This window comes from Mustela erminea, chromosome 1 (genome assembly GCF_009829155.1).
Source record: "Mustela erminea isolate mMusErm1 chromosome 1, mMusErm1.Pri, whole genome shotgun sequence".
Lineage (NCBI taxonomy): Eukaryota > Metazoa > Chordata > Mammalia > Carnivora > Mustelidae > Mustela > Mustela erminea.
The window spans coordinates 136785192-136812470 of NC_045614.1; the positions used below are offsets into that span (position 1 = coordinate 136785192).

Consider the following 27279-nt stretch of genomic DNA (forward strand, 5'->3'; position numbering starts at 1 on the left):
ACCACACCCAGTGCTCCATGCAATACGTGCCCTCCTTAATACCCACCACCAGCCTCACCCATCCCCTGTCCCCTTCTATTTTCTATCCCATCTCTTTTTAGAAAGAACCTGTCTCCAGTTCTGCATCTCAAAGGATTCATTCTCACTGGTTCAATCTAGAAAGACTCCCTTCTTAACCTCACAAATTAAGAAAACTATCATAGGCCCATCACAGCAGAGACCCATATTCTAGAGCCCTGAGCTCTGCAGGTGCCCCATTGCTCTTTGCCTTGCTGTTGAGAGTCTGGTGGGGTATAGGTGTGATGGTCCAAGCGCTGGGTCTTGTTACCATCTCTGGGGACTTGCTGCAGACAGTGTGAGCATCAGGTAGCTTATGGGTCCAAAGTTGAGGAAAATGAATTCCTCCATGAGTCCTAGGCACCTTCAAGGAAGAGATCAGGAAGCCAAATGTTCTAGGAAAACAGCTCCCTCCAACAAACAGGGTTTCTGATCTTTCCATGACCAGCAAAGTGCCTTCCTCCAGAGGCTTTAGGACAAACGTTACAGGCCTGAAGACAAAGCATGGAAAATATGTAGGTCTCCAGGGCTTAACTGAAACAAAAGCTCAAGTCACCTCAGGGCATGCAAGATGCAGACCCAAGGAACTAGGTGAACAGTACTTTGTCCACAGGTGCTCCTGGTTCCAAGTCTCCAAGAGAAAGGATCATCTCAGTTACACCTGAGATTTGGTTAATCGGGTTTCAGTAGTCAAGTGCTGATTATCTACATTCTTCTCTCAATGCCACCTACCTTCACTTTCACATGCCAAGAAGAATAGAAAAGAGGATATAGATTCACATTTTCTGACTTGCTAATAGCTCTGCTAAAAGGGTGGGTTAAGAAGGATTAAGAAGGTTAAGCTTTTATTTGATGGCCCAACATATTGTAGTCCCTGGCATTCCCTTTCATCATTCGTGAAAAGAAATCCACAGCTGACTGCATTAGTTTCAAGATTATATCTGATTTTTCAGATTAATAGCTATAATAATAATAGCAATCACTCACATAGCCATTACCGCACGCTTTGCCTATGTATAGCTATTAGCACAAGCAAACCATTAGGAGGCATCACCAAAGTGCAGAGCAGTCCAGTAACACTGGTGAAGCTGCTCGCCAGACCCTGCAGTCTGGCTCCAAGTCCACACCCCTCGCTGCTGTTACCACCAGCAAGAGCTGAGAGCAAGGAATCAAAGACTTGCAGTTCCAGTAATCTCCTCCCACCCCAGCTCCCTCTTCAGAGGCAACCGCTGTTCCCAGTTTCTGATTGTCCTTCCAGATGGTCTGTGCAAGCATCAGCATGTACAAAGGGGTTGTGGTCTTACATCCTGTGGTCTCACTCGTGTATAAATAGTTGTTTTTACCAGTTTTCTAATAATTGATATCATCTGTGCTTTCCAAGCCCCATGGGTGGGTGGGGCTTGCACTGGCATGATCAGGTGTGAGAAGAGGGGAGAAACCCAAGTTATCAATAAAGAATACTTAGGCCTTTACAAAATATTCCATCCACCCCAGTGATTCCATCATCCCTGGGTGGAGGTTCAAGTCTCTAAGGGATTCCTTCCTCTCCTGCAGGGTCTTTTTCCCCCTATCCCTCCTAATGGCCCTGCTTTTCTTAAAGAGTCCGAGAGAGTAGCTTACAGTTGTCCGACTTGGCAGCAGTCACTTTTCTAGGCTCCCAGCCTGGCCTGACCCTTAAGGCTGGCTAGATTGCATAGCCCTAGCTGGGAGTGGATGTGGAAGATGTCCCTTCACCAGCTGGTTCACCCCAGAGCTGGTGGGATCTGCCAATATGGTCTTCTCCAGGTAGGGAGCCGCTGATATATTCCCAGACTGTCCCCCAGTGCTGGCGCAAGCAGACTACACACACACACACACACACACACACACACACACGGGGCAGCCTTTTATCTCTGGTTCCTGCTTCAGCAATGCATTAGGAATTTTTCCACTGGTGTAACAAAATCACGCCCAAGTTGGCTTAAACAATAAATGTGGGTTATTGGTTCTTGTAACTGTAAAATCTTGAGATAGGGCAGGTTTCCGGGGGGTCCTGAGCCAGGAGATAATATCCCCAAGGTCTTTCCGTGCCTCATTTCTACCTTCCACGAGTTGGCTTCATCCTGATGCCTACTTTCCGGAGGGTGGCATAAGGGAACCAGCAGCTTCGGGGCTACAGGCTTCCTCTCAAAGGCACGGCAGGTGGAGGAGAAAGCAAGCTCTCTAGAGGAGCAAGGCAGTTTCTCTCCAAGACCTCACCAACAACTCGTGATTCCCTCACCCGAATAGTCCCGAGCCTACACCTGAACCAACCTCCCCCGCAATGATCAAGGGGTGAAGGGCCTTGCTGACCACTACAACCTCCTCTCCAGACTCAGCCATCCAACGACCTGTCCCACTCCCAACGTCATTGTGCCACAGGAGACCCCCCCCCCCATCAATGTTGGCTGCGTCCTGCCCCCTTATCCGCGGTCCCCAATTTCATAGTCTGGGAAACCGAAGTTCCAAGCCTTGGAGAACCGAAGCAGGTTCGCTCTGAAACCCAAAGGATTTCGAAATCGAAGCAACGGCAGAGAGCAGCCGGGTCCCCGACTGCGCTGGGGGCGCGGCGCAGGGTGGTGGCGGGCAAGCTGCGCTCCCTCGCAGGACAGTCTCCGCTGCCCCCCCACCCCACCCCGGTCCCTCTGCCAGCGCAGCCTGGGCCAGACGCTCCGGCCCCGCGCCGCAAAGGCGCCGCCGCGTCGGGGCTTCGAGCCCGCGCAGCTGGGGCCCAGGCAGAGTGGGGCGGGGCGGAGGGGCCCCGGGGTCGAAGGAAGCGCTGAGAGGGCGCGGCCGAGCGAGGACCCAGGCTCCGGGCAGCGGGCCGCCCCGGGGGCGGAGGGGAGGAGCCCGTCGCGGCCTTATTTCCTCGAGCGCCGGCAAAGCCCGCCGGGAACCCGCTCGGTCGAACGCCGCACCTGCAGCCCGCGTCCATGCCGCCCCGCCGGCAACCGCCGCCCGCGTCTGGGCCCTGGGGCCCGCGCCCCGCCGTCCTGCTGCTCGCGCCGCTGCTGCTGCTCGCCCTGCAAGGGGTAGCGGCGGCACCCGCGGGGGCCGAGGGACCGGAGGACTCCCCCGGGCTCCAGGACGCGGAGTTCCCGAGCGGACTCCTGCAGCAGGCGGCGCGCGCGGCGCTGCACTTCTTCAACTTCCGTGCGGGCTCGCCCAGCGCCCTGCGAGTGCTGGCCGCCGTGCTGGAGGGCCGCGCCACGGTGAGTGCCCGGGTGACACGGCGGCTCAGCGCGTGGGCAGGACACCTGTGCGCGCGCGCCCGTCCGCCCCGCGGAGTACGACGCTGGGGGAGATGGGGCGAGGGCCTCGGCGGCTCCGGAGTGGTCAGGCCGTGCAGCGGCCCATGGTTGCGCAGAGTCCACGGGGAGCCGGCTGGCTCGTTCGCCGTTTCTGAGGCCGTAGATTTTTCACAGGGCAGCTCCCATTCCTGGGAAAGAGGTGCGTGGGGAAACTGAGGAGCGGGCCCCAACGGCGAGGCTTGATCTTGTCTGGGAGTATCCAGAGGTGCTTGCCAAAGGGGTGGTCACTGCGAGACCCACCTGGCTCCAGCAGAGATCCTGGGCGGGATTTTTAAAATCTGTGCCATTCCCCTGCAGACCCGGGACGCACTGTCTCTTAACAGCAGGCGACGCTCCTAGGGCTTCCGAGTGATGTGGTTGGAATTGGTGCGTTGGCAGGGGGCGGGCAGGAACCTTCCTAATGCTGGCTTCTGGTTTAATGGGAGTGAACCAGGGCTGCTTTCCATGTGAATGGAATGAATGAGAATTTGGCTGCTCCTGATTTGATTTCCAGGCACTGGCTGTTGGACCCTTACTTCTTTGTGTCTGTGGAGCTACTTTGCTTTCTTCATCAAACAGAAGTTTGCAGAGTTACAGAACTCCACTCAGTCTGTCCCCAAAGTAGCGACGCTCTTTCCAGTAATCCCCAAATACCCCACAAAGCCTGCAGACTCGGTCTCATAAAATCTAGAATTGAGTGTGGAGTGTAAATACATAGAGTTTTAAATAGAGGCAGTAGGATTTTTGTTCTAGACTTGGTGTCAGATACAGGGGTGGGGAAGGCCTTTTGGAAGCAGTGTCTCTTGCTCAAAGACTTAATCCTGTACCTCAGGTGGTTAAATTTATTGATGGATGAAATAAAATTTTTTCTTAGAAAAAGGCATCCTACTCTTCTCCCCTGTTTTAACAATCCTTGCTTTCTCATGGAGAAAAGAAGTTCAGTGTTACTAGTTCATCAGAGAAGTGAAGAAACAGAGCTTGAGAACTTTCTTTCAAAGTAGGAGAGTAACTGCCTCCTAGAGCCCAAAGAGAGGGTGCATGAAGATTTGCTCCCTCATTATTCCCTACAGAAAAGTCAGTTTTCAAGTACTGGGAATTCTTTTCTTCCTTTCAAGGCCATAAAAAACTAAATAATAATACTTTGCTTTTTTTTTTATGTGTTTAGTCATCCCCTTGAAAGAAAATTAAATACTTTGTGTCTTTCATGAGATAACTAAACTCTCTCGAAACCCAAGTGCATTCAGTAAAAATTCTCCGTCTCTTCCACAAGGAGCTCAGTCAGTGTTTTTCATCTGTAATAGTATAGTGTTCCTGAACTCTAAAGTAATTCTCCTTTGACCAAAAAAGGGGTGGGGCAATAAATCAATAAATTAGAGGCAGATATGCATGGGTGGGCAGGGATGGGGAGGAGAGTGGTAATTAATACGTAGAAGAATTCAGGGTATTGACTCTAAGAAAAGATAACTTCCTTTTGTCATTTGGTTTACCTTTACATTTTTTCTGAAAATGGTTATAAATGTTTTTAAATCAAGGAGCCAGGAAAGAGAGCTCACTGACTTTCAGGGTCAAGAATCTTTTAAGAGTGAAGGGGTTTCAGTTTTTCTGCAGGTATTCAGTGAACTTTTTTTCTCCATTCCTCTACCATCTTCAAACATCACCACTAAATGAGGACCCACCTTCAGGGATGATCAAGGTGGAAATAATCCATGTTCTGCCAAACACCTAGGTGTTTTTAAGAATTCTGTAAGAGGATGGAAGTACCAATTGTAAAATATAAAAATGTGAGTTACCATTATACTGTCTGAGGGGTGATCCATTTATCCATGAGTTATTTCTTGAGCACTTACTATGTGCCTGGCACTGGGCTGGATATTATGGCCCCAGTTCAGATTGGGGTGGGGTTGATGGGAAAACCTCTTTGAGATTCATTCAGTTTTGAAGAATTCTCTTGGCCACCTGAGTGAGGAGCACAGACATCACCTGTGTGAACCTTGCAATGTAGTGGCTTAAGGAATTTCTGCTCTACTTCCAAGAACAGTCATAGATTGACAAGAAGTGAAAAATGGTACATCCCCCAAATGGGTCTTCATTCTTTATTAAATTGGTGCATTTCCAGAGTGAGTGATCAGTTGCTACACAATGTTTGTCACTCATCCAGGACTGCCCCTAGGGTGAACAGGGGGCTGGGTGTGTGTGTGTGAAAAGTAGAGCTCCTAGGGAGCCCTCTTCACCCTAAGGGTCTGTGCAACCCTTTGTAAGGTGAGAGGCTGAAGCCAAGTCAGGGGTTTTCAAAGTAATGGCCCACTAGTGGGTTAGGAAATCAAGCTGGTAGGTTGCAGATGCTTTGTGGTTTGTTCGTTTATTTTTAACAAAATTTGTTGGAATACAAACTATTAGAATGCTTTGCAAATGTAAGAGTAAATTGTACCTAAAATGCATTTCAAATATATATTTATGAACTAGTTCGCTATGAAGAATGCAGTTCTTGCTGTGGGTTTTAGCCAAAAAGATTTTGAAAACCGGAGAACCAAGTGATAGTGGTATTTAAGACCTCTTCCAGCCCTGAGGGATTTGATTTCTTGGTGTTTTAGAAACACTATCGTCCTCTTGTGGTGAAATCCAGTAATAGCTGTGGTGGTCAATGTAGCTAAGTTTTGAAAAGAAATCAGTGCTACAGCGGCAGAAAGAGCCAAGTGTTTTGCTTTGTTTTGTTCTGTTCTGTTTACTAAATTATAGGGAGAGATTGCAGACCACAGCTTGTGTTCCCTCACTTTCCTATCTGGTGCCGTCTTTCTTCTGGTTTTGCCCTCCACATAGCATGTGGCACAGCCTCATGACCCACAGTGCGGGGTGGTGAGAGGTGCTGGGTGACGCTGATATCCAGGGTATCCTAGACCAGCTCCTTCCTCCCTTAAGAGGCTGCTCCTTACACTGAGATGGGTCTTAGCAAGTCCTGAGACCACTGCCCCTAGGAGATGAGAGGCCAGCCCTTCCCTTGGCATTTAGAGATCCGTGTGTGCACGTACTTCATGAGGAAAGCAGCCCACTCAGCAATCCGCTGCTGTTTGGGGATTGGTCACTTCAGGTGAATGTCCGCTTCACTCCTTGGCTTCTGTGTCTGGGGAAGGGAGGTTATGCCCATACCTCACAATGCTTCAATTTAAATTAAAAGCAATAAATGTAAATGTATCACCTATTTGGGGTATAGGGCCAAGGCCATTTCATTGTCACCCCTTGCAGTTTTTCTAACGTAAACTCAGCCTTTATGGATCATCTCATTCCTCTTTTGGTTTACTTACAGTGTAGGGAGCACTTGCAAAGAATACAAAGTACAATCCTCTACTTTTATTCTTTTATCTTCCTGCTCAGCCTTGACTCATCCACACCCAATTCAATAGCAAGAGTTTTCGAGACTTAATCAGATTCTTCTACAAATTTAACTTGGATTTTGTGGACATTATATATATTTTATTTTATTTTATTTTTTGCTCCCACTCTTCACAGTTTATGTGACAGTTTGCATGCAATTAGGGAATAGGTACCCCTGGCAGGAGCGGGTTTGGGAGCAGAACAATGGCAGGCCTCAGGCCACCGTCGGGGCAGACAGGCTGGGCTACTGCGGGCACCCGCCCACGTGTCTGACAGCTGAACAGAGCCTGTCCACTGAGCCACAGGCTTTTAGGAAAGCACTTACTCTGCTAAGGAAAACCTTCTTCCTCTATCGCTGTCCAATCTTTACTTTCACTCAAGGAAGCCTCCTAGCTGCTTTTATAATCATCACAGAACAGGGGTGGGATTTGCAAGATGAACATAGTGTCTCTCTGTGTGCCCTCCCATAACCCTGGGGATGGAACCTAACCCTAGAGCCCAAAACAGACACACTCTCTCCTTGCCTCCCAGGCATTGCTCGTGCTGAAAAGACACAGGTGCACCCAAGGTCTGTGCCCAGCCTTCCACCCCCGCACCCGTCTGGTCCGCAAAACCCTAACTGCAGAGTCTGGGCCTAGCACGGGATGGGAAAAGTCCACCTGTCCCTGACGATAAGCTTGGGCCTTGGCCTCCTTGGCACTTAACACCACTCACCCAAGCCAGCTGCACCCAGATGAGCTAGGAAGTAGGAATGCTTCTGACCTCCTTGTAATAAATTGTTTTGAACCACAAACTTTTTTTTTTTTTTTAACCAGCCCACAACACTTTTCCACTTGTCTTGCCACATGTGGTGTCCTAGACAGGGGTGTGCGTGATCACAGATTATGAGCAGTGGCCCCGACTAAAGCTCACTGGTGGAGGAGGGTCGTGAATCTAACCGCCAGGACTCTGGCTTAGTTGCACACTCTTCCTGGAACAGCCTAGGTGGTTCTGTTAGAGATGGACTATTAATACTCAGTCCTGGCATGGAATCAGTGAGGCTGGATGTTAAATACACACAATAGCTCCCAGTCCAACCTGCCCTTTGATCTCTGTCTCTGGACAATGAGTCACTCGAGAGATTTCTCCTCACATATGCAGCCTTGGCACTTATTTGCCTTTGAGATGGTGCCTCTGTTGGAGAGGTTTTTCAGAGCTGGTCCCACAGGAGTGGCTGGGGATGGTAGCCGTAGCAAGTCTCCACCCGAGGTTACATCTTGAGGTTGGTCAGCACGTCTCTACCCAGTAAAGTCAAGGTGTCAAAGGGGGTCTTGTACCATAGCTGTGTGTGGGATGGACATAAAACCACGGTGGTCCCCAAAGACCTTCCTGCTCGGAGCACAACAGTAAGAATCGCTACCATCTGTAATTAGTTCCACTGCTGTACACAACAAGTTGCCACAAACTTTATAGATTAAAAGACTCCAGAGGTTTATTCTCTTACAATTCCAGAAGTCAGTAGTCCAAAGGAGTCTAACTTAGGGTGTTGGAAGGGCTGCCTTTCTTCCAGAGGCTCTAGGGGGGGAATCTGTTTCTCGCCTTCAGGTTTCTGCTTTGGTTTCCATCTTCCATGTTCAAAGCCAAGAGCACAACATCTGGATGCAACACTACTGTATCCTCCTTAAAAGGACTCTTGTAAACACATTGGTTAAGGCCACTGGGATAATCCAGGCTCTCTGCCAAGTTTGAGGCCCCTCAGTCCTCACGTTGGTGAAGTTCCCTTTGCCATAGTAAGTAACGTATTTATAGATCTCAGGGATTAGGACGTGGGCATCGCTGAGGGCTGTTACTCAGCCTACCTCACCCAGTTTCTGGGCTGGCTCTGGGCTCATGCAAGTACTCCCCACACTGCCTGACACGACCCACTGACTGGACCCACGAAATAGCAGCTCTCACTCACGCTTCTTGTCTGGCCCGTCTCCACCACCTTGGTAATGTCCTTGCCTCCAGACACGTCTGTCCTCGACACACTGTCTTGGTACCTGATTGGGGACTGCCTTGTGCTCGCTCCTCAACAGGACCATGTCTGTTTCTATCCTGCGGAAGACCTCAGACCTCCTCGTTCCTCCATTCCTCTGACATCGGGCCCTGTGAGGAAGAAATACTAAATATTAATGTTTGTTCAGGGAAAATAAAGGTAGCTGGAAGGGTGCTGGGGCCATGGCCCAGCCCAAGCTGGGCCTGGCCCAGCCCTTCTAGAGGGATGAGAGAGACTCAGCTAGGTTACTTACCTAGTAACTAGGTTACTTACCTAGTAACCCTCTCATAACCAGTCTTGTCCAGTGAGCCCCACCCTGAGCTAGAGAGGAAGCGGAGGGTAACACGGCCTCTGGCCATTTCCGTCTTAGTTTCTTTCCAACGGTCAAGAACTTGGAATCAGAGTTGGCTATACACTCTGTGTCGTTCCGTCTGCTGGTACTTAACCTAATAAAGCAGAGTGTCCACGTGCAAAGGTCTCTTTGGACCGCATGGGATGGAGCCTGAGAAGGTCACGAACTTTCGTTCAGTAGACTGTTTACTTTATCTGGCATTGCCCAAGAGAAGAAAATGCGGTATGATAATTCCCAGGTATAATGGAACACACTGGAGCTCTGTCCAGAACATAAGAACAGCACAGCAATTTTCATCCACAAATGATTCATTTACTTCTCTGCCACTGAGCCTGACTCATAAAGTCAACCTTCCAGAATGAAAATGTTTGCTTTTACTGAAATGGCAGGACATTTATGTTTTCTTACTAAATGTGAAGGCTGGAGGGGACATTTAAAAGCTGTGTCTGTCAGGCCAGCGGGGCCCAGTGTGTGTGGGAAGGGAGATGAGAATCACCCCGGAACTCGAAGCCCGCGGGAGTTGTCCCCACCACCCACCCCCTCAACCTGAAAGCATGAAGCTGGAAGTTGTCACCACGAGTTCTCAGGCAAGATGAAGGGACTGTGCTGAGCAACCATCCACGAAGACAGGAAAAGCAAGGACCGTGTTTCCCCCTGAGCACAGGGTTTTCTTTCTGTAGATTAGCTTTTGGCAAAATCGTGTCTTTGGAAACTCTCCAAGTCACAGCATTTCCATGGTCTCCCTGTGGCAGCCGACAGCAAGCCTTCTTGGGGACGCCATTTCTGCTCTTTCATCGGCTCCAGGTTTTTGAGTGAGTGTAAAGGGGATGTTACGTTTCTAAAATGAAATAAACATCTATTCTCTATCCCTCATTAAGGTCCTCAGGTTTATTTCCAATATTCACACCGATATTTCCATGACTTGACTTTAAACAAACACTGTATTGTATCTAATGTAAGTATAGTCCAGACATTTGCTGGGAGAAGAATCTTTGATCCGTTGACATGAAAACAAACCTTTATGTTTTATAGTAAATGGGTTTGTACTAAAAGTAAGCCATGACTTTGCAGAGTTTTAACTTCTTTTTTAAATTTATTTTTAATTTTTAGAAGATTTTATTCATTTATTTTAGAGTGTGCGTGAGCAGGGGCGGAGGGAGAGAGAGAGAGACAGAGTGAGAGAATCCTCAAGCAGACTCCCCACTGAGCCTAGAGCCCGACGCGGGGCTTGATTCCATGACCCTGAGATCACGATATGAGGTGAAATCAAGAGTTGATTGCTCAACTAACTGAGCACCCAGGCGCCCCCGTTTTAACTTCTTTATAACTTCTATATAAAATGTCTTCTTTAACTTCTATATAAAATGTCTTTACCTGGCAAAGTAGTTCCCCATGTAATAGGAAGCAAGGAGTGAATTTTCGTCAGCATTTTCTGTATTTGAACCGTTTCGGTCCAGAGTGCTGCCTTCAGGTGCCCCGGCTTGCGCAAGAGCCTGTCCTGTGCTGTCATGGAGTTTACTGGTTGGGCTCCCTGAAGCAGAGGGTACCTTAACCTTCTGAGGCCCCATGACCTAATGGCCAGGGACACCATGTCAACCAGACTTTGAGCTACATTCCTCCATTTCGTCCTCAAGAAAGACTTGGGCCCTCAGAATTGTTGTGTCCTCCGTCTCTCGGTCATCTATATGCTGGTGACTGTCACGGTCACTGGAGCTACTTGTCACCTCTGCCCCTCCCTCAGAACTTCAACGGTTCCACTCAGCACCTCGAGAGAAGGTCTCAAATGGTAATCCCCAGACCAGCGGCAGCAGAGCCACCTGGCACGCCTTAAAATGCTGATCCCCTGGGCCGTCCCCTGGTGCTGACCCCACACTCCGGAGGGGCGCCCCACCACACTGGATTTTAGCTGGCTCTCCAGGAGATACTGTTGCCGCTTAAGTTGGAGAGTCACCACTCTAGAATAAAGTCTCTGTAAGAGGCCTTCTCTAATCTGGCCCCAATCCACCATCTTAACCTTCACTCCAAGTATATCCGTCCGTTAAATTGCCGACTTCCCAGCCTGGCTGCTCACCTCCATGCCGGGGCTCACACTCCCTCCCTTGTGCCAGGCTCCTCGCCAGTCCCAGGCCTCCCCAGAGATTTCCTCACCTGCGCCGGCTCCTATTCCCCTATATACCTTACCTGAAATAGCGCATCCTGGGCTCCTTACAAAAGCTCAGATCATCTTCACTTACGCACTGGTTGGGGGTGGTTGTGTCCTCAGAGAAATGCACTGAAGTCCTAACCCATGCACCTGTGCATCTGACCTTCCTTGGAAATACAGTCTCTGTGGATATAATCAGATTAAGATGAGGCCGTGCTGCATTAGGGCCCCGAATCCAAGGACAGATGTTCTTAGAGGAAGACCACATGAGAGAAAGATACCGTTTAGAGACAGAGCCGAGGGGTGCCTGGGTGGCTCAGTGGGTTAGGCCTCTGCCTTTGGCTCAGGTCAGGATCTCCGCTTTCTGGGATCGAGCCCCGCATCGGGCTTTCTGCTCAGTAGGGAGCCTGCTTCCCCGCCTCTCTCTGCCTGCTTTTCTGCCTGCTAAGTGATCTCTCTCTCTGCCAAATAAATAAAATCCTAAAAATAAATAAATATATAAATACAGAGCCGAGACTGAAATGCTGCAGCTGCGAGCTGAGGAGAAGTCAAGGACTTCTGGCTGCCACCAAGAACCAGGGAGAGGCAAGGAGGGATTCTGCCCAGACCCCAGAGGGGACACAGCCCTGACAACACCTTGATTTTGAGCTGTAGCCTTCAAAGCTTTGAGAGTATCCGTTTCTGTGGAGGCAGCCAATTTGTGGTACTTTGCTATGGCTGCCCTAGGAAAATCACACACATGCCCGGCCCTGTCCTTCCAGAAGGTTCCGGCGGTCTTGTCTGTAGAAACCATGGTTATAAGCACCATCTGTCTCCCTCCCTTTCCTCTAGCCCCTCAGGCACACATTCAAGAGCTTTCTTTCCACCTTCTCTTAGAGGTTGCTGGCCCGCTTCAGCTTCTGTGCCTTGTGGGAGCAGAGCAGCAGTCGGAAGCTGGGGATTATTGCTTACTAGCTCTTGACTGTGGGTGGTTGACTCCATTTCTTCATCCTTAAAATGGAGCAATGACTGTATCTACCCGAAATGGCTCTTGGGATCTGCAAACACACAGGCGGTGTAGAACCCCAAGGAGCATGTAGTGAGAGCCTGTTATATGCAACCTGCCTTTATCATTTTTTCTTTCCCTGTGGCTAGCAGGATGCCTTACCTACAAGCATGCAGTCAGTGCTTGAGACCCATTGGCTAAGGATTTGAGGAGCATGTCTCTTACCCTCTCCCCCAAAATGTAGTCTACCAAGTCCAGTCCTCCTTCGTACACTTTCCTTTGAACACTTTCTCAAACAGGACTTTAAGATTTTTTTTTTAATTTTGCACAGAGACAGAGATCACAAGTAGGCAGAGAGGCAGGAAGAGAGAGAGGGGGAAGCAGGCTCCCTGGGACTCGATCCCAGGACTCTGGGATCATGACCTGAGCTGAAGGCAGAGGCTTTAACCCACTGAACCACCCAGGCGCCCCTCAAACAGGACTTTAAAAGCAGTCTGTTTGCCTCCCTACTGCAAGGGAAGCCCAAAATCTAAGTGCTGCTCCTTCCCCTAAGAGCACGTTGTGAGGCTTGGCTTGTGAAAAGTGCACATGGGAGGGGGCTGTCTTTCCTCGTGGCCAGTGCGGGCAAAACCAAGAAACCTGGAAAACAAGACAGATTAGATTATAATCCACATCATTAGTGGTCCCTGACTGTAAAGCAGTTTTTTCTAGGCTACAGCCCATAAATCCTCTTTTATACATAATTAAAAAGAAATCTGTAGCAAAGAACTGCTAATTCATCCCTTCAGGTTATGCATTCACACAGTCATTTGCTTTGTTCGTGGACTTTCCCTTTATATAAAGGGCCAATATTCTGGAAAATATTAGAACAGCAGGTAGTGTCTCTTGCTGTGTTTGAAGAAACAGATAAGACTCCTAAATCTGTCTCCCACTTGGACAGTTTTGCAGTGGGGAGGGGATGTGGGGTGGGGGAGGGCATAAGCACCATGACCAGCTATATTCCAGGAACGCTCCTTCCCTCAGGGAAGCCGGAACTGTTGTCACCTTTCCCAGAAGTAAACTCTTAAAAAAAAAAATACCTATTTAGCTTTTTTTTCTTTATAATAGCTATGAATGGATGGATTAGCTTTGCCCCGTGCAGCTGTAGCAAGCCAAGAGCTAGCTGTGGAGGGAGGATCAGCCGATGGGGAGAGTTGGGCTCCTTATGATGGGGTGAGGACATCCATGCTCAGCTACTTCGGACTTAGCATTTTTCAATGACTTTCTATCTTTTGTTTTTTTTTTTTAAAGATTTTATTTATTTATTTGACAGACAGAGATCACAAGTAGGCAGAGAGGCAGGCAGAGAGAGAGAGACAGAAAGAGGGAAGCAGGCTTCCTGCCGAGCAGAGAGCCCGATGCGGGGCTGGATCCCAGGACCCTGAGATCATGACCCGAGCCGAAGGCAGCAGCCCAAACCACTGAGCCACCCAGGCGCCCCACTTTCTATCTTTTTAAAGGCCTGTTCGTGGGCTCTCCGTCTTGGGTCCAAAGCTGAGGGAGAACCACACCTCATTTCGGGAGCCGTTTTTGTCTTTGGTCCACGGAGGCTCCTTCTGGAATTTGTTCTTGTATCCCCGTTCCCCCACCTTCCGTGGGCCACCATCAAAAAAGTCAGTGAACCATGAGAGACTATGGACTCTGAAAAACAATCTGAGGGTTTTGAAGGGACGGGGGGTGGGAGGTTGGGGTACCAGGTGGTGGGTATTATAGAGGGCACGGATTGCATGGAGCACGGGGTGTGGTGCAAAAATAATGAATACTGTTATGCTGGAAATAAAAAATAAAAAAAAAAAATACAATGTGTTAAAAAAAAAAAAGTCAGATGTGTATTCATCTGTTTGTCTGTATTCTTACAAAAGATATTGTTGGGTTCGTGTGCAAATTTTTATTTAGACAATTTTTTGTAACTGGTTTTATGCTGTACATACGTTTCTCTTTTCACTCTCAGAATTTCGGATCCATGTACATTGCTGTATGTCAGCTAGTTTGCTCCCTGTGGCCCCGAATGGCACTCTGTGGCCGGTACCCCCATTTTACTGCCCACCTTCTGGGGATGGACCCCAGAGTGCCTCCAGCTCCCCCTTACACATATGGTGCCTCGAGGAACCTCCTGCTGTGAGACCCCAGGAACCAGCGTCCCAGTTCCTGTGGGCTGTGAACCAGAGGTGGGTTCGCTAGCTTGCAGGGCATGTGTAAGCATGATGTGACCACGCCAGCCAGACTGTCCCCGAGCCAGTCTACATCAGACTTCTCTCGGTCAGCCCCCAAACCCGTCCCTCAGGTAGCCCTAGCCACTTTCTTTTTTTTTTTTTTTTTTAAAGATTTTATTTATTTATTTGACAGACAGAGATCACAAGTAGGCAGAGAGGCAGGCAGAGAGAGAGAGAGAGGGGGAAGCAGGCTTCCTGCGGAGCAGGGAGCCCGATGCGGGGCTCGATCCCAGGACCTGAGATCATGACCCGAGCCGAAGGCAGCAGCCCAAACCACTGAGCCACCCAGGCGCCCCCCTAGCCACTTTCTAATGTATTGCCAGTGATGTTACGGAGATACCTCAAGGCTTCTTTAATTTGCATTTCTCTGATTACTCATGAGTTTGAACTGGCCTTCAGAGCTCTGTTAGCATAGTTAGGACATGTGGGGTGCTCAGAGCCGTCCCCCGCACAGACCCACTAGGGTAGCTGTTGTTCTCTAAATACAAGCATTGTTTAAATGATGGTTGGTGTACTAATGTCCTAATGTAAAACTTACATGCTAGTGGTTATTTCTGCTCTTGAATTACATTCAGTGTTTGCCTTCTACTGTGGCCCTCCTATCTGCCCACCGTGTATTTCTCTCCATTTCCACCATCCCCACCTTGGTTCATCCGCGACCCTCTGCTCTCCTCCTGCAGTCTCTGTGCCCCGTGCTCACGCTGGACACCTCCTTACTCCGGCTCCAGCTCGCCACACTCCAGTACAAGGATCTTTTAAAATCTCTTCCGTCTCTCCTGGCTTCCTATTTCTCTGCGGATAAAATCCTCACCATAGCCTGTGGGGTGGCCCCTCCTTATCCTGGCTCCCTGCCCTCTGGCCCCAGCGGCAGCTCCTCGGGGAACTTCCGCCCCACCGTTGCTTCCCCGTGGGATGACTGGCCTGGACTGCTTCCTCTGCCCTAGTCAATTCCTTCTTAATCTTTACCGTTCCATTTAGGGGTCACTTCCCCAATCCTGAGACTAGATCAGTCCTCCAGGTATCCTTTCATAGCTCTTAAGTCATCTATAATCAAGTTCCAAAGGGATCTCTTTGAAGTCCTTCTCCTCCTACACCCCCCCACCGCCACACTGCACTGAGGGCCCAGGGTACCACTGCGTTGTCGCCCCATGTTCAGCACCTAGCACTGCACTCCGAGCTCCTGCGGTGGATGTCCAACAGAGGACTCTTTACGGCAGAACAGTTGTAATCAAAGAGAGCCAGAGGCAAACACAGCCCTGCAACGGCCAGGGGGCACAAGACACTCACTCTGTCCCCGATGGAGCCCAGGCTGGCTGGTGAGGCTCACCGGGCTTATCTCCGGAGGAACAGCAAAGTGGCCCCCCAGGAGCTGTGACTCATGCCAGGAAGGAGGAAGAGGCCCTTGTGGGAGATAAAAGCTCTGCTCTTGGTAACTGATAAAGTGCAACCAAAAATACAAAAATCTTATTTTGGACCAAATGTAGATGCTTTTAAGAGTGCCTGATTAAAATAAGGAAATCAAATCAGCAAGGCAAATAACTCTTCAGAAGGCCAGACTCCATTCTGACTCAGCTCACAGCCTTTGTTAATCGAGTTCTGTTTGTTTCCCTACCCAGAGTAAGTACTGATACCTCCTTTTTCCTCTGTGTGTTTTCAAAAAACTGTTTTCAAATACTATCTTAAGTAGGTCATTTAAAATATGCACAGTTTTATCAAGGATGAGGAAGACTTTTGTTAATCCTTTCCTATGGCAAATAATCACCACCCCCCATGCATTACTGATAACGAAGTTTGATGGTCCCTGACCCTCCTATCGGAGGCCCACTTGGTGGGGGTGGGGGAGCTGGAAGTGGGTGTAAGCGAAGGTCCTGCATGTAGCAGGTAAAGAGGGCCCAGGGCTGGCACGAACAGCGTTTCAAGGTTTAGAACCTGCTGGCAAGCGGAGGGGCTGCCTTCTCCGAGTTCTAGTTCGTGGTGGGTCCCACCGTGGTGTGAGAGTCAAGGGCAGCAAGCCCACCACTCCTCACGTTCCTTTAACTTGGGAAGCGAAGACCCCAAAGTAGAGAAGTCTTGGAGAGAGGGGCCATGGACCGCCTTATCCTGTGACTTCCATACAGATCTCAGACCCATCCACCACTCACCGGGAGCTTCAGGTGCAAGTAAACCAAACAAAGCAACCTTAAGTCCATGTTACCATTCTTCCCTAGCCTGGAACTTGGGCCAGACTCTAATTTCCAGCATGGTTCTTTCTCTCCCTCAGGTCTCTAGATTTTCCTAATGATAAAAATAGTGAAGTATATTGACCTTTTACCCTGACCCTGTCTAAGCCCTTTTAATGCCCTATCTTATTCTTGACAACACCCTAAGTACTGTAGTTATGTTTGCTGGGAACTTCCTCCCTGAGCTCAGGATGAAGTTCAAAGTCCTCTTCATTTGGGGGGAAAAAAAAAAGGCTTTCCAGGACCTTGTGCCCATCTCCCCATACAGCCTTTTTTCTGGCTTCATTGCCTCCCCTGGAATGGCATTCCCTACTATTCCCACACCCTTGGCCAGCCAGTACCTGCTCCTCAAAGAACCAGTTCAGGCCTCCCTTCGCTTAGCGCCCTGCACACGCACAGCTTTCCGCCACACTCATGAGCATGCTATGTCTCCAGTGACTTGCCTGTTGCCACAGTAGCAGTGGGTTTCTGGTAAGGCTGGACTGGATGTTCTGTTTCTCTGCATCCCATACCTCACGCTGTGCTTGGCAGGGTAGGTGGCAAACACGGAATGAGGAAGAAGTCAGACTTGTGTGTGTGAATTCTGTACATTGAAGTCTGTGTTTCAACTTACACCAGAACTTTTTCTTTTTTTTCTTTTCTTTTATTTTTTTTTTTAAAAATTATTTATTTATTTGAGAGTCACAAGTAGGCAGAGAGGCAGGAAGAGAGAGAGGAGGAAGCAGGCTCCCTGCTGAGCAGAGAGCCCAATGGGGGGCTCTATCCCAGGACCCTGGGATCATGACCTGAGCCGAAGGCAGAGGCTTTAAGCCAATGAGCCACCCAGGTGCCCCCAGAACTTTTTCAAAATTGAAAATGAGTCCAAAGCAGATTGCCCCTGCGCACTGCTCTGGGGGCTTCCCCACCCCCAACACAGTGACATCTGTACATTCACATGTTTCAATAGTCTTTATGTAAATAATTGCCAGAGCATCCTATGCCTCCGTTCTCTAGCTTTCCAGGATTACTTAAGGATCTAAAATAGGAATGGATGATATCTGGCATATTTAAAATAACTATCCTGTTTGGTGGTTGTGTTTCTGGGCTGAGATTCGAAGGAAATCGGTATTTCCAGAGTCTTACTTGATGGCAAATGGGATGAAGTCCTTCTAAACAGTTAAAATTGCCTCAGTGATATGACTTTGTCAAGTCTAAAACTGTGCCTCGGAGTCGATGACAAGTTGAAAAGGCTGCATGTGCATTTCTGGAGTTCAGAAATATACCCGCTGATGAAGCCACCCGGGAGGGAGAGGCATACGTCTGAGGGTCTTCAGTGTCTGTACTCCATCCTATCCCAGACCTCCAGCCTCAGGGGCAGGTCCCCTCTGCCTGCAGGGTCTGGGGGTGCGTTGGAGCTGAGGCATCCTCCTGGGGCACCTTAGTGAAAGTAGCCACTTCTGCCCACACCCCCCTTCTTCATTTACCACCATCTGAAAACCCATTATCCATAATGGGGCGCACCATTGTGCCATCTTCGCTGTTGACCATAGCCGCAAGGAGCATGAGGGCTCCCCCTGGCTGGCACCTGAATGCATGAATGCATATCCCTCCCTCTGCCGCACCCCCCCCACCAGCCTGACCTTTACACATCCTGTCTCACAAAGCCAACCAGCCCCCTCCATACAACCATTTTCCCTCCTCAACCCCCTTTTGTGAGTAGATGTCACACTAGCAAGCAGAGTATCATGACTGGAGCAAAATTTGAACTCTTTTCCCCTTGTAAAACATGATTTTATTCCGGTATAAATGCTAGGGCTACTGTTTGTATGCCCTGCTATCCCAAGAGAGTGATTCTTCAATAGCAAGATGTTAACAGATATTCTACTAGGCTAAGATTCCATTCCTCTGTTTCAGGTTAATCCAAAGAAGGGATGTCAGGTGGACCTGGTGTTTACCACAGATCACTATAACCCAGAGGTAAGCTGCCACAATCGCTGAAGAATCCAGTTAGCAACTCCTGTGGATTTTTTTTTTTAAAAGGTGAAAGTCTGAATGTATATTGACCTGGAGGTTAGCTTCTGGTTTGGGTTTTTTTTTTTAATGCTTTGTTTTGTGTTCTCAAGAATTAAAGAGCAGAGCTAACAGGAACCCACGATCGAACGCCTTCAACTCCATGGCCTTATGCAAGACTGCATTTAAAACAGTCCCAGAGCCACCATCCCCTCCTTCCTTTGCCCCTGGGAGGGAATTTCACAGTTCCTTTGGTACCCCCTCCTCACACCTCTAAATGCTTAGAGTGACTCACTCCCAAATGTCAACCTGTTCCTCTTCCTGTCAGCTCTTGACATTTTCTTAGCAGGCTAGCTTCGCATGAGGCCAATCCCACGAGCTCCTATACAGAAGTATTCTCTAAAACACAGAGCAATGTATGCCGCAGGCATTATTAATGTCTCTAGAATCCTGACCAAGTCAGGCCATGGTTTGCCAAGTTTCCTTTACCTGATCTTAAGAAGAGAGTAAACAGAAGACTCATACCCAAATTAGAACCAGATGAGCTGCCATGTGCTAGGCTGAGCTGGGAGTCAGCAGCTGGAACTTGGGTGGACAGACCAGCCCAGATGCTGTCTGCGTGGTGCTGATTCAAAGCAGGCAGCATCCTATTCAAGTGTCTCAGGGGGCAGAGCTTCCAAAGGGAAGGCATGACCCCAGGCCCCGAGCCCACAGGGAGGCTTCTGGAAGAATGCCTACCAGTACATAGAAATAAATTCTAACCACATAGCTGTGTATTCTGACTTTGCTGCTCTGCTTAAGAGCTAAACATCTTCTTAAAGCATGAGGAAGACCGTTTTGATTTCTAGCTTTGCAAACTGAAAGTGTTAGATTAAAGGTAAAGGGAAAACAGATTATGTTGACCAACAATGTTTCTGGGAAGAGCGCAGCTAACCAGTTGAAATGCTCCATTTCAGGGGATGAGGAGAGTGCTTTGCTTTGATTCTGTGGAGCTGTTTCGGGGTGGGAGGGTAGGAAAAGGAAGGAAAATGAAAGGAGACAATACCCGGTTTCTTTTTTCTTTCCTGGAAACAGCTTAGACATCAAAAGAGATTATGTGCCAGCTCTCTCTTCTGCCTTTGATAAGCCTCTTCCGGGATGCCCCCTTCACCTTTCTTCATGTTGTGGCCGATAATTAGGATTTTAAGGCACTACTGAAATCTCCTCTCATTCCAAGTAGCACTCACGGAAGGCTCTCCCATTGTAAAGCATAGTTCAGTTTTTTTGAGTTAGTGCTAGAAATGGACTTACTAAGCAGATCCAATTTTCATTAAAATTTGTCTCCTTGTGAGCTTTTTTTATTTAAAGTTTCTTTTTGGTTGTTGTCCTCCAGTTTCAATGACTGTAAAAGTGAAAAGAACTGAACTGCTCAACCCACCACTCTGTAACAGGAGTTCTTAACGAGGGGCCCATGGATGGGTTTGGGTGGGGCCTTGACTAGTGGCCCATGAACTTCCTCAAATTCTAGGCTTAGTGGTGATGGTCTGAGCATATGTGCATTTTTCTGGGAATATATTCTGGCTTTTTTTGTTGTTGGGGTAAGGAATTTGTGACTGATGAGGATGAAGAAGCACTGTCCTGTGGTTGAGTCATACATTTAATGTTTATTTGAAGCATCTAACTGTCCACCTCCAAGTGTCTCTGGACTGGAAGAAAAGTGAGGGGATGATCCCAGAGTACTCAGTATGTCTGTGTTTAAATATAAGTGCAAATAGACATCCCTCGGATTGGTCCAATTTGGGTGCCATTTGTCTCCATTCCTTCCAAATTAGATCTTGGAGTAGAGAGATGGAGTTAGTATAGAGCCAGGGTTTTGGCATCAGATAGACATGAACTCAACTCCTGGCTTAGCATTTACTAGCTGGGAGACCTTGGAGTAAGTTCCTCCTTAGACTTCAGTATCTTCATCTGTTAAGTTGGCATCAGAGAGCTGAATTCATAAGGCAGCATGAGGATGTTGTCACTTTTTTTAATGGGAACCAACTTCATCTTTTGGTTCAAGTTAGCAAGCTTGAGGTCCAGCTAAGCATTATGTTGGTGCACAGTAGAAAAACTACCTACTGCCCTTGAGGTTGGAACCAAGCAGTACTCAAGAGGCACCAACAATCTTTCTTTCAGATAGGCCCAGCATTATTGTATAAGGGCATTGTCGGAAAGCAGGAGTTTAAATGACAGCAAAGAGGAAGGACCATTGTGTTCAGAAATCACTTTCCACAAAGCCAAGACCACTGCATCTGTATTGATGCCAATACAAGGAACTTCTCGATCCTGTGTGTAGCTGTGTATTGGGGTCAGTGGGCAGTGATAAGTAGCCGTTCTGTTTAATCCCAAAATCTTTATTTCAGGTTGGTGAGGAGCATTTGGGGAAATGTTCTGCTCGAGTATTTTTCAGGAACCAGAAACCCAGACCAGCTATTAATGTGACTTGTACACGGCTCATTGAGAAGAACAAAAGACAAGAAGAGGATTACCTGCTTTATAAGCACATGAAGCAACTTAAAACCCCCCTGGATGTCACCAGCATACCTGGTATGAACCAGTGTCTGGAATTTCTGTATTAGGGAATGTATGTAATGACTAAATCCTAAATAGAATGATCATGTACATTTTTATCCCCAAAGTGGCACTTTAATTCATCTATAGAATGTGGTACACCTCTTTATTTTTAAAAAAAAAAAAAACCAACTCAGAATTATCATTTTCCTGTTGTTCATCTCCAGGATAATATGGTAACTCCATCAAGAGCTCTTGGTGCCCTTTTAATCTCCCCACTATGCATCCCAGACAAGGGTCAGGGTGAGAGCTCAACCTTCAAAGAAGAGGTAGAGTTGCTACAGGAGAGGCACATAGCAGGGAAGTTTTCAGGGCTGAACCCAGAGTGAGGCGACATTTCTAAAGATTTTTCAGTGTTGGCCTTGGAAACGTACGTGATGAGGCACCATCGCCAGACCCCCACGATGCCCACCGCAGACGTCCACGCAGAGCTGGGCGAGCCAGCTGTCTCGGGGCCTTGCTGGGAGGCTGCAGCAGAATCAAGTTTGTCTCACTTAGGTCAAGAGCTAATGGGCAGTGGTGCCGTCTTTAATAAGAAATGAGCCTGGCCCTCCGAAGTGACTCAGCTGAAGTGAAGCAGAACTCCTGCTTTCTGACCTCAGCATTATTGAGTGCATGTGTGGGCAGTAGCTGAGACTCAGCACTTACTGGCAAATCCAATTTGCAAAACCACAAAAGTCATCTCTGGACTTGTGCTCGGGTATTAAGCTTGACATCTGACCAGTGTAGCACTCTGCATCCCATGCTCTCTCCCGGCTCCCTCGTTTGCCCAGAGACTGTAATGGACCCATGTCCACATGGCAGGACCTGTGGTCTCCACTCCTGAGCACATCTGTGCCCCCCTCCATTTGTCAAGACTAAGTGTTCTTAAAAACCTGCATGTAGAATACTGTTCCTTGCCTTTCTAAAATTCAGAAACTTGGGTGTTTCCCATAGTCATTCTCTAACAACTCAGCTTGAATCCTGTCCCAGAGAATTATGAGAGACAATTCAAAATCTTGAAATTTCCTTATGTTTAGTACTGTCTGAAATAAATGAGCTCATGACTGATGCTTACAATCTACATTTATTTAGGGATTTCCTCCCTTTCGCATTAGCTGGGAAAATAAGATTTTATATAGTCTCCTTAAAGCACAAATTTTAGAAACTGTAATAGGACCTTTTCTTCGAATATTTGCTACAGGATCACTACATTTTGGATACTTTTTAATCATGAAGTAAACTGAATTTTGTTCAATTAATATGTCCTACATGCCCACAAGGATCATTCTGTAACAATCTAACTTGTGTGGCATAAAGCTCCAAAAACTTACTTTAATAGAGGGCACCTTTTTGTTAACAATTTACAAGTTCTGTTGTCACTTTAAGTTCAGTGGAGGCATATAATGGTACTATTTATAGCCTATCTCTGTATACAAAATTATTAAAACTGTAAGGGTTTGGTTTTAGACAAGAGTGAGTCAGAACTGTGGTGCAGTCCTCAGATTGGCCAGTTCGGATCTCAGCAGCCTCTGTTCCGTGCGCAGTCAGTCTGGGGTGCTAGGCTTCTGGAGGGCAGTGTTCTCTACAACTGATGGGTGAGACCATCTAATCCGTTTCAGGATATCCTCACTCCACACTATTTTTCCCCTAAAGAGGTGGTCGTTTAGTTTTTGTGACAAGTACAACTTTCACTTTTCTAATGAATTTACAGACTTCCTTTAGTTGAGCCCAAGTATGCTACAGAGGAAAATCCTGAAGACCTGAGAACAACCAGCCCAGGGTCCGGCCACCTAAATGAGTCTGCAGCAGGGTTGTCAGCCATCCTTGTTATTCCCAGCGTTCAGTGTAACTAACTTGCCTACTAGCAATGGCTTTGTTGAGCCCACAGGAGCACTCTGAGATGAGTCCTGTGATGGGTGGCTGGATGAAGGAAGCTTTCACTCTCTCTCGCTCCCACCCCCGCATGCACCACAGGAGTCCGAGGCTCAGCTCAAACCTCTTCTCGGTGAAGCTTTCCCCAGATTCCTCCCGCCCAAAGAAACCTCTCCCTTCCCTATGCTCTGTCAGCATTTTGATCTCCCTCCTCTTGAGGCGGGTTATCAGCTGTGTTTCTGCAGTATCAGCGAGCGGAGGGTAGGGACCCATCTTTGGGTCTCTCACAGCACCCACACAATCCATGAATGCTCCTTGAATTGACTGGCATTATAAACCAGCCAAGTCAAGTTCCACCTGTACAGAGAAGAATTTATGCTAAAGAGTATTGTTCCAAGGATTAGTTTCCCAATAAGTTTGTTGTTATTCCTCACATATTATATTATTTTTTTTTAAAAATTTTTTATTTTTTGTTTTCAGCATAACAGTATTCATTATTTTTTCACCACATCCGGTGCTCCATGCAATCCGTGCCCTCTATAATACCCACCACCTGGTACCCCGACCTCCAACCCCCCGCCACTTCAAACACCTCAGATTGTTTTTCAGAGTCCTTAGTCTCTCATAGTTCACCTCCCCTTCCAATTTCCCCCAACTCCCTTCTCCTCTCTAACCCCCCTTGTCCTCCATGCTATTTGTTAGCTCCACAAATAAGTGAAACCATATGATAATTGACTCTCTCTGCTTGACTGATTTCACTCAGCATAGTCTCATATTATTACTGAGCCTTTATTTAAACTGAGAATAGCTCCACCAAATTGCATAAAAGGATGGTCTATGAACAGTTATCTTATAAATTAATTACGTGCTGAAATTTGAGTTCCTAAAAGTCACAAAAGGTGGTTTATTAATCATTGTATCCCCACCTCTAGCAGCATCTGATATAAAGTAGGTTTTTATAAATACGTGTTGAAATGAAAAGATAGCAGTTCCAAAAACAGTACCACAGGGGAAAACCCACTTGATTTCTTCATGTGGTCAAAATCAGTGACAGAGGTACTGGCAATTCACTGATTAGCTTTAAAGCCGATGATTAGTGAAGGACAAAGATATTGAGCAATCGGCAAAGAACATTGCATGGACTTGTAAACCCAGACCAGAAGGTAATGTAGAGAATATACTTGATAGACTTTTCAATCTAATATTAACATGCTTCTCAACTAATAAGACTTTAACTTTGAATATCATTCTAGCTCTTACTTTGCATTAATATGGTACAACAAATAGCCCTTCATTTTTTTAGAGTAGCTTTACCCAGTAGGTTGTACGTACTGAAGCAGGGGAATCTCTGTATGATGTAGAAACAGACTTTGTGCATGTGTCCAGCACAAGGTCTTGCTGTAAGCGAGGTCTGATGTGGCTGAGTTTCCGTTCCTATTTGTTCCTAAACATGTGAAATTGTGTCTCCAAAATGCCATAATGAAAAGGTGCTTTTTTTTTCTTTTTTCTTCCCTCTCAGATAGTCACGGACATATTGATCCCTCTCTGAGACCCATTTGGGATTTGGCTTTTCTTGGCAGCTCTTACGTGATGTGGGAAAAGACAACCCAGTCTTTACACTACTACATGGCACAGATCAGCAGTGTTAACCAATGGGTAAGGAAAAAAAAACCTGAAAATTAATTTTATGTCATAAGAGATACAAGCAGAGCAGATTTCTAAGACTAAGTTATTCTGAATTTCTAGTTTTACGGAAACAGTTTTACATGCTGACATGACACTTGCATGTCATTCATTCAGTAAATATGTCCATGCCTGCAATGGACCAGGTATAGTTTTAAAGAGTGTGGATTTAGCCGTGAACAAAAAAACACGGTATAGCTGCCCTCACTGAAATTAATTTTGGTGAGGGAAGAGAAAGATAGTGAACTAATAAACAGTTATTATGTGTCAAAGGGTGCTATTAAGCACAATGGGAAAAATCAGGGAGAAGGGAATACAAGGGAGTGATAGAATTGCTACTTATATCTTCTCAAGTAAGCCCCCTCTAATTTGAGCAGGGGTAACAGTGAAGCAGAGGCCTAGGGGCAGTGAGTGAGCCATGCCTCCATAAAGGAAGAGGATTTCAGGCAGGAGGAACTGAGGGCAGCAACGTGGCTGATGGGCTGGAGAAGTAGCCTTGGGGCTACTGTGACTGCAACAGAGTCAGCAAGGGAGTGTGCCAGGAGATGAAATCAAATGGAGACGACCAGTTCCTGTAAGGCCTCACGGGCCAGTAGAAGAACCTTGTCTTTTACTCATTAGAGCATTTTTAGCCTAGGAGTGACATGATTTGACTTACAATACCATCATTCTGGCTGCTGTGTTGAGAACAGACCAGAGAGAGTCAGCAGTGGAAGCAGGGAGACCACCGAAGCGTTGGCAATAATCTAGGCAAAGCCTGGGATGACTGGGACCAGTGGCCGCAGTTGAGGTCATGAGAAGTGTTTGCGTTCTTCATGTAGTTTGAAGTTAGGCCATCAGTTTGTTATATGGGCTGGATGGAGATCTTCTCCATCTAGCTAAGGAGAAAAGTCAAGGATGAGTCTTGGGATTTTGGCCTGAGTAACTGGAAGGATAGACTTTTCATTCACTGATTGGGGAAGACTGCAGGGGGAACAGATCTGGGAAGAAATGAGCTTGATCCTGGGCATATAGACTAAATTCTAAATTACCATATAGATGGTATTTAAAGGTACAAGAGTGGATGACATCACAGAGAATGTGTAGCTAGAGAAAAGTTCTATATGGAGTCCTGTGACACTTGTAACATCAGAGGTTTCAGATAAGAGGAAAGAGGTTTCAGGGATGAAGCTTGACTCTATCCAGTGCTGCCAGAGAATCCCACCTAAAGAGACCTGAGGTTGACTATTTGACTTAGGCGGTTGGAAGTCACTGGAGAGCTCATCAAGAGCTAGTTCACTGGCACAGTGTGGGTAAAGACCTAAGTGAAGTATGTTGGGAATGACTGGGAGAAGGGAGGTGAACACTCCATGTCTCTCAAGGAACTGAGCTCTAAAGGGGACTAACAAGAAAGCAACAGGCCATAGCTGCAGGATGGATAAGCACAGGGTTGAAAGAGAGTTTGTTTTCTGTTGTATTTTTAGGTTGGAAAGTTTAACGGCATATTTATATGTTGGTGAGAAAAATCCAGTAGCAAGGAGCAAAGGTGGACTTGTAGGAAAGGAAAGGAAGAACTGCTGGAGCTCGTATCTTTGAGTAGGCAAGAGGATAAGATCTGTCCAAGAGATGCTCTTAGAACATGGAGAGTTCACCTGGGGGGAGGGCGGATGTGCAGTATCACAGTTGCTGATAGGAGGCTGGCTATCGTGGTGGGAGGCGTGGAAGTTCTCACTGCTTCTGTGTTCTCAGTGAAGACTGAGACAAACTCATCTTGTGGGAGCGAGGATAAAAGTGGAGGTGTTGGAATTGTGGGGGGGACTTGGCGTTCTGCAGCCCTGCGGGCTCCCGGAAGGAGCTGTGCTCATGAATATAGAGGGGGGCCAGTCATGCTGAGATGTCGGCCTGGAGAGAGTCAGGTGGGCTTAGCCCAAGCTGGAGTTATTGTCAGGAAAATAAGACATAGAGAGAGAGTGTGGCATTTCCAGTCAACCAGGTCAGTTGCTTTTAAGAGAGGCAAGATGAACTACCCTTAAGGACAAATTTCTAAAATCCATTTTCTTCATGGATCGGTGAAACAGTGGATTCACCCGTGGATGGATCATTAGTGAATATCTTCTGAGTACAAAGATTTGCCTGCCATCAAGTAAGCACTGTAAAAAAAAAAAAAAATTATTTCTTTAAGTATGTTGATAGTCAATGTTATATTAGTTTCAGAGGCACAACATAGCGATCGGACACTTCTGTACGTTAGCCAGTGCTCCCTGGAAAACTGCCATTACCATCCATCACTGCGCAACATTGTTACAGTGTTACTGACTGTATGCCATGTGCTGTACATTTCATCTCCATGGTTTTTTTATTTTATAACTGGAAGTTTGTACCTCTTGATTCCCTTCACCTGATACACCCATTTCCCCTATTCCCTGCCTTTGATAAACATCAGCTATCTGGCTTTATAATAATTTTATAATTGTTAAATT

General features: G+C 47.3%; 1 protein-coding gene across 1 annotated transcript in view; it reads left to right on the top strand.

Moving 5' to 3' along the window:
• Nucleotides 1-2913: 2913 nt before the first annotated feature.
• The window catches only part of RARRES1 (retinoic acid receptor responder 1), a 57648-nt gene continuing 33282 nt past the window's right edge, over nt 2914-27279 (top strand). The window contains exons 1-4 of the mRNA XM_032343316.1: nt 2914-3287; nt 18596-18658; nt 21076-21259; nt 24657-24793. Of these exons, the coding sequence (XP_032199207.1) occupies nt 3009-3287; nt 18596-18658; nt 21076-21259; nt 24657-24793 (663 nt within the window). The 5' untranslated portion in view covers nt 2914-3008. The remainder of the gene's footprint in view (nt 3288-18595; nt 18659-21075; nt 21260-24656; nt 24794-27279) is intronic.